This window comes from Paralichthys olivaceus, chromosome 13 (assembly GCF_024713975.1).
Source record: "Paralichthys olivaceus isolate ysfri-2021 chromosome 13, ASM2471397v2, whole genome shotgun sequence".
NCBI classification, from domain to species: Eukaryota; Metazoa; Chordata; class Actinopteri; order Pleuronectiformes; family Paralichthyidae; genus Paralichthys; species Paralichthys olivaceus.
In genome coordinates, this window is record NC_091105.1 from 13,481,341 (window position 1) to 13,487,684 (window position 6,344).

At 39.5% G+C, this 6,344-nt stretch overlaps 1 protein-coding gene across 1 annotated transcript; it reads left to right on the forward strand.

Moving 5' to 3' along the window:
• Positions 1–292: 292 nt before the first annotated feature.
• Positions 293–3,650, forward strand: LOC138413511 (endothelin-2). Its single transcript, XM_069537298.1, has 5 exons — positions 293–453; positions 1,211–1,367; positions 1,618–1,731; positions 2,331–2,387; positions 2,981–3,650. Exons 1-5 carry the CDS (start codon positions 396–398, stop codon positions 3,063–3,065), a joined length of 471 nt encoding a protein of 156 aa, XP_069393399.1. The 5' UTR covers positions 293–395; the 3' UTR covers positions 3,066–3,650.
• The last annotated feature ends 2,694 nt before the right edge of the window (positions 3,651–6,344 follow it).

Sequence of the window (6,344 nt, forward strand, 5' to 3'; positions counted from 1 at the left end):
CACTGAATTGATCTCGTTGACATACCACATGTCCTCCATCACTCTTTAGAACATATTCAGGATTCATTAGCCTCATGCATTGCCAGAGGAAACAGACTATTTCTTATTCGGAGACAAACTGCAGACATAAATATTACTCAGCAGGTGTCAGCAGAGTCACTGAGAGGATACAGAGATATTCTTGGAATGTGTCCCAGGTACCAACACCCTGGGGTTTGACCGTTTGGCTCCATGGCGAGCAGTCGTGGGTGGGGCTTCCATCGTGACATCATGGGAGATAGAGGCGAGGAATACGTTTAAGAGGCAGAGCTCAGGCACCTGCAGCACATTAACAACACAGCTGTAAGAGAACAGAGAAGAGACACTCCGAGTGCTCCATCCATCTGCTGTCAGCTATGTCTGCTCACACCAGCGTTCTTCTTTTCATCTCACTCTGGGCCTCCATGCAGGATGGTGAGTCTAATTTTGAAATACTGTGGAGTGTTATGAACAAAACAGCCACTTTATATTCTTGTCTCGGAGGGTGCATGAGTTTAGGAGCAGGCTCATGAATCTATATGTCAGCCTAAAAAAACTTTCTTGGTTGTGCTGAAAGAGAATTTACAGAAGCAATTCAATTTTGGTTTCTGTTCAACATATTGTTCACAGTGGCGCACATATTGTATTTTGTTATGTTGTGTTTTGACAAGCTCAGAAGTAGACATAGGATGTATTTTAACGTAATAATAGTTCATATGATCTCAAGATGATTTTTACTCTCCCTAAATCTTGGTATGCATTCTGAAATTAATTTCTGTCATAAAAGTAGAAGGAAAATGGAAACAATTCTTTCTTGTTTTTGTTTGTTTTAATCCAAAACAATAAAGAAGAAATATAGAATTTGTTTGTGTGACTTTGATACCAACAATAATTGTTAAGAATTTTTATTATGTAAGCTTTTTTGAAGAACACAATGTGAACACTTTTCAATTAAAGGATGTGTGGCTAAGGAATGACTTAAGACTGAAGAATTGGCCCCTCTGTGTAAATTGTGGCACCTTTAAGGCCCCCGATTTAGAAAAATCCTGGATTTTATATACTGTCTCAATTCTATGTCTTTAGTATTGAAAAAGTGCAGAGTAGTTATAGTGAGACAGAGCCACTGAGGAGCTGGTTTGGTTTTATCAGGTGTTGATGTTCACGGAGCGAGTGGCTCTTTGTGTTCAAACAGGTTTGAGTCTTCCTGTAAACAAGCAGCTGAAAGAGGAGGCTGCCGATTGGATCCCAACACAAAGACTAAGGACCAGGCGCTGTGCCTGCAGCAGCCTGCTGGACTCAGAGTGCCACTACTTCTGCCACCTGGATATCATCTGGGTCAATACGCCCAGGTGAGCAAGAGAACACACACACACACACACACACACACACACACACACACACACACACACACACAGATATATTCATATTTTGGACAATCAGCCAAATCTGGGTAATAATTCAAGTCTCAGCACAAAGGTTCATTGTGCATTTAACTCAGTATCTGCAAGTCAAACAGGCTATCATTATATATAACAGCATGAAGTATCAAAGACCAAAGTCTGCAGTGTGTTTATACTGAGTCGCTCCTTCTCTCTGCAGTAAGACGACAGTTTATGGTCTCGGCAGCGCTCTGTCCCGGCGCCGGAGGTCCACTGGCCGCTGCAGCTGTGCCAAACCTGATGATCAATCCTGTACCAACTTCTGCAGTCACAGGTGAGTCATGGGGGGGTTCAAGCATTCCATGCAGAACCAAAGCCACACTGTCGAGCATTAGTCACAGGCCAATGTGAGTTAAGAGCTGTTTGCAGAGCCAGGTGTTGATGCCCTTTGAAGAGGATGAGGAGTGGTTCAGTCTGAGGACAATCAAATTTCACTGCAGTGCAAACCGTGTGTGTGGGATCCTCAAAATAATAAAGCAAGGTTCAGAACACCTGATTCTGACTGGTTGCAAAGACTAAACAGTAAATTTGACAGTGGTCTGGAGCCAAGTCAAGCATTCATGTTTCCTAAAAATGACAAACAAATAATGTCACCACAGAGAAACAGGGCATACTGTGGTGACAAGGGCTTCATGGTTAAACCTCTTCAGGAATGAAAACTGCTGAGTGGGTGGGTTCAGTTTTCTTGCAACATAGTGAGCCTGTAAAGATAAGAGTTGTTTTAGGATACTGAGAGTAAAACAGTAACTATGTTGGATGCTCTCATGCCAGTGGTGGTTTCTTTTAACTAAAACAATATCAATAAAGCATTTAGAGTGACTTTGAAGTAATTTAGGTCGATCTTTCATAACCATACAATTTACTCTTTTGCAGCCCTGAAATTAAATCTGAGAAGAGACGTCTGCTCAGCAACACACTCCGAATTCTCAGGTGAGTTTTGAATCACTCAAATGTTTATGAGTAGGACAAACATCTTGAGATAAATGATCTCGATCCCAAAGGCGTTCTTTAGAAAAAAAAATACATAAGACAAATCATAGGAAAACACTTTGAGATAAAACACCCACAAGTTCCTCAGTGATGATGAGTTATACACAATGAATATACATACATATAAAGCTTTCTGTATACGTTAACAAGGGATATGCACCTGTATATTAGGAATAAATACGAAAAAATCTTAATACACAGAATAGAAGTGGTAGATTATTACGAGAGGCAAGAGCAGGTTGTTTAAAGATAAATAAAAAGAGATTATTAAAATGAATAAAAAGAGGTTATAGATCTGAGAGAGATTTAAGTTTAATGGCTCATCACTCAATTTTTGGAGAAATATTTGTAACAAACAAAAGGTTTTTAGACTATATATTGATCTATATTGAATTTCATGTAAGAAGGATAGACGATACACTTTAAAATAAATTGATGCTGTCGAAATTGTCTTCTAGATTTAGGTGTAAACCAATCTCCTTTACATTTTAATTATGTTTTTGATCATGTGACCAATGTTTTTCGTCCCACAGAGCTTTGGCCAGCAGGCCCAAGAAAACTGCTCCGTCAAACAGAGGCGGATCTCCAGAGGCTCAGAGTCGAAAAACTAAACGCTAAACAAAAACAAAGAAGCTGTTGAGCAGCAAGTGTAGGAGAGAAAGAGTGCGGCGTGCACCTGGACACATGTCACTCCTTTGATAGAGAGAGGAGGGAAAGAAAGGGCCGCTGACAGACGTGTCTGATGCGGGAAGGCCGAAATGCCACAAAGACGTCAGTTTGTACCAGAAAACAGACGGTGGAAAACACAGCAGAGCTCTGCAGGACGCAGCATGCACACTAGAAGTGATGGATACTAATACTGTATCAGGACATGAGTGCTGTGCCTGCCTGAGTGGGACTGTCAGGTCGGCAGGAGGTGTGCAGACGGACCAGCAGCACTGATGAAACAGAGAGAAAAAGACATGCACACTGTGCATTAATGTACATACTTACATTGCATCATTCTATTATCAAATAATTCTTGTATTCATTGTTTTATAGATCACACATTTACTATTTTAGAATTTGGAAATGTATTATTGCATGGGAGACATATGAGACTGTTAAATGAATGTGGGAATTATGTGTCATCAAGAGTTACAACACCTTTAAATCTGTATCAAGCATTTATTGTTTGCGAATTAAATCTGATTCACCACAACCTTCACCTCTTTCATTCGTATCTGTCCATCAATGAAATATTTTCAGTTGTAAAGATAAACGACAATAGACTTCCATGTTATAAATCTTTAAAACAAAGACAAATTCTGTCCCTTATCGATTTTTGTTGCACACTTCAAATGCACGGCCTTCTCTGTTTGCATTGCTAAAGTGCACTGTGTAAATAGAGCGGCCACTGTAAAGAGACTGAATACAGAGAGTGATTTGAGGGAAAATGAATCCTCTTAGGGGACATGTGTGAAGTGTCAAGCAAACACATTTCTGAGTTCAAAGGAGCGGCCCGAGATGGATGAATGGTCCAGGAATTCAAGGCTCTCCAAAATAATAAGTTCACCTGGTATTCAAAGGCAGCACGGCCTGTGTTATCACAGGGATCTGTGGAAAGAATGCAGCTTTTTGTAACTTTGCTCAAGGGGAAAGAGAGAGGTGCAAAATGCCCTGTCACCCTGTGTTCCTTTCTCGCTGCTTGCACTGTACATACCGTCCACACGCACCTCAATATGCAAAGAGAAGGCGGTAGACAGGGGCTGGAGCTGAAGGAAACAATCGCTGCACAAGATTCAATGACTAATGATAAATGATGTGGTGGTGAGCTGACCTGCTTTTGTTTCGTCAGATCAAATAACTCTGATGAATGCATGAGAACACTCAAGTGTTAATGTGGCTCTAATTTCATTCTGTAGGTTTCTCTGCTCCGTTGCAGTTCATTTCATTCCTGTCATGCTTCTCTTTTTTTTAATGGAGCGACCCCCCTGCAGCCATCTTTCCAAACAGGCCCGAGCATGGACAGATACACAAATTGTTCAGATAGTGTAAGGAAGAAATCATCTCCCCCACAGGGATAAATGTAAAGCAGCTGTTACTGCATGTAGAGGAGTTCTAACACTATGATTGATTGAGAAATTGACTTTTGACTATTACACCCAGTATTAGTCATAACAGGAGAGAGGGTGTGGGAATTTGCACAATTTAGAAACTGAAACCTAATGTAGCTACACTTTACTTTAATTCCCCTATTTAGCATTTATAAAAAGCATATAAAGATTTAATAAAGGGTTTATAACACACGGAAATGTAGTTGCAAGCAGATATATGGACATTTTAGGCGAAACAGCTCAGTTATAATGTGTTATAATCAATTTATTAGATTTTTATGTATTGATTAGAAATGCTGCATAGTGAGACTCAAAATCAACAAGTCAAGTCTTAACTACTACTTGTAGAAATAAACAGTTGTTCTACTATATAAACTACACTGAAAATAATAACATAACTAAATGTCTTATTTCCCTCCTTGTTTTTTGTCCTACACAGTATTTCATTATCACACTGATTTGAATGACTGAACCTTGTCATTGAATTTAGTTGGAATTAATTATTGCCTTGAAAACAATTAATCCTTTTGATTGATATGGAAGCATGATTCACACATTTGTGTTTCAGAGGGTTCTGTAAAGTATTGATTTTTCTCATGTCAGCATACAGTATCTGAGAACATTAAAACAATGCTCAGAATCACTGACATACTGTTATTCCCATTCATGTAACTCCCCTCCTTTGATCTGTTCTTTGGTTTTAAATGGTCATCTGTCGTCACCGGAATTCATATTGACATCAACAATATAATGATTTTATTTAACTTTACTTCCAAACCTCCAGTTTCAATAGCAGCACTTAACAATAAAACTGACTATTCTGGAAAACATTTTATTGACAAAGATCACATATTAAAAAAACGTACAAATTCTGATCAATGATTAGCTGATTTATGATTCTGTCTGCACACCAGTGTGTCAGCCGGCCTTCGAGAAACCACAACACCAGAGGCAGAACTCTGTCCATGGTGCTGGAGCAGGACATATCCCAGTGACCCACTTCCCTGTTCCAACCAGGGAGTGTTTTCAGAAAATCTCTAGTCAGCTGTGAGTCAGTTCTCACCTTGTATTTACAAAGACTGACTCCCAGTGAATAAATGTTAAACCCATTGATCACTGCCAAAAATGAAATGCCAATAAATCATAATGAAATGTTATTGCAAGTTTCAGAACAATTTCCTCCAAATATCACGTTACATTGGACATTAATCTAAGTTCTGCAGTTAAAAACAAAGTCGTTTTGAAATGTAAAGTTGCACGGTAGTCTGTGAACCATATGGTGACAGTGATATCTCGTAACTATTGGTGGTAATGCACCTGCTAATAAATTAACAGAGGGGCTGTGTAACATTGCTGAGTGTATAGATTGTGTTTTTACTAACACATTTTCTACTTTATAAAATGAAAATGATGGAGTTCTAGTGTATACCTCCTTTCAACTTCACAAACCTTCTGACCAAGCTATTGTGTCCACTTCAGTCGACTCAGCTTCAAAAACAGGAAGTTCCTCTTCCCCAAACAAACAAACTCTCACCTTTTCTCCTGCTCCTTCTCCTGGATGAGTTCCCCTCTCCGCCATTGTCCAACAAACTCTATCCCCCCCTTAACTCTCCTGGGGCTTGTTGTGTTGTGTCTGGCATTGTGTCGTTTGGCGGCTCCAGTGGCCTTACGTGACTGCAGACTTGATCCGTTGGGACTGACAGTTAAAAGTTAATGTTCCAGTGACTGATAAAGGAAGAAGAAATGATCTGATAAGAAACTGAGTAGTTACTGTAAAATTAACAGGTAACACTAACTATGA

What these genes read in the sequence shown, in the direction of transcription:
- LOC138413511 (XM_069537298.1), top strand. Translation starts at nt 396, where the DNA reads ATGTCTGCTCACACCAGCGTTCTTCTTTTCATCTCACTCTGGGCCTCC. An exon ending in CTGGGCCTCCATGCAGGATG is followed by an intron (nt 454 to 1,210) that starts GTGAGTCTAATT and finishes GTGTTCAAACAG; the next exon opens with GTTTGAGTCTTCCTGTAAAC. An exon ending in ACCAACTTCTGCAGTCACAG is followed by an intron (nt 1,732 to 2,330) that starts GTGAGTCATGGG and finishes ACTCTTTTGCAG; the next exon opens with CCCTGAAATTAAATCTGAGA.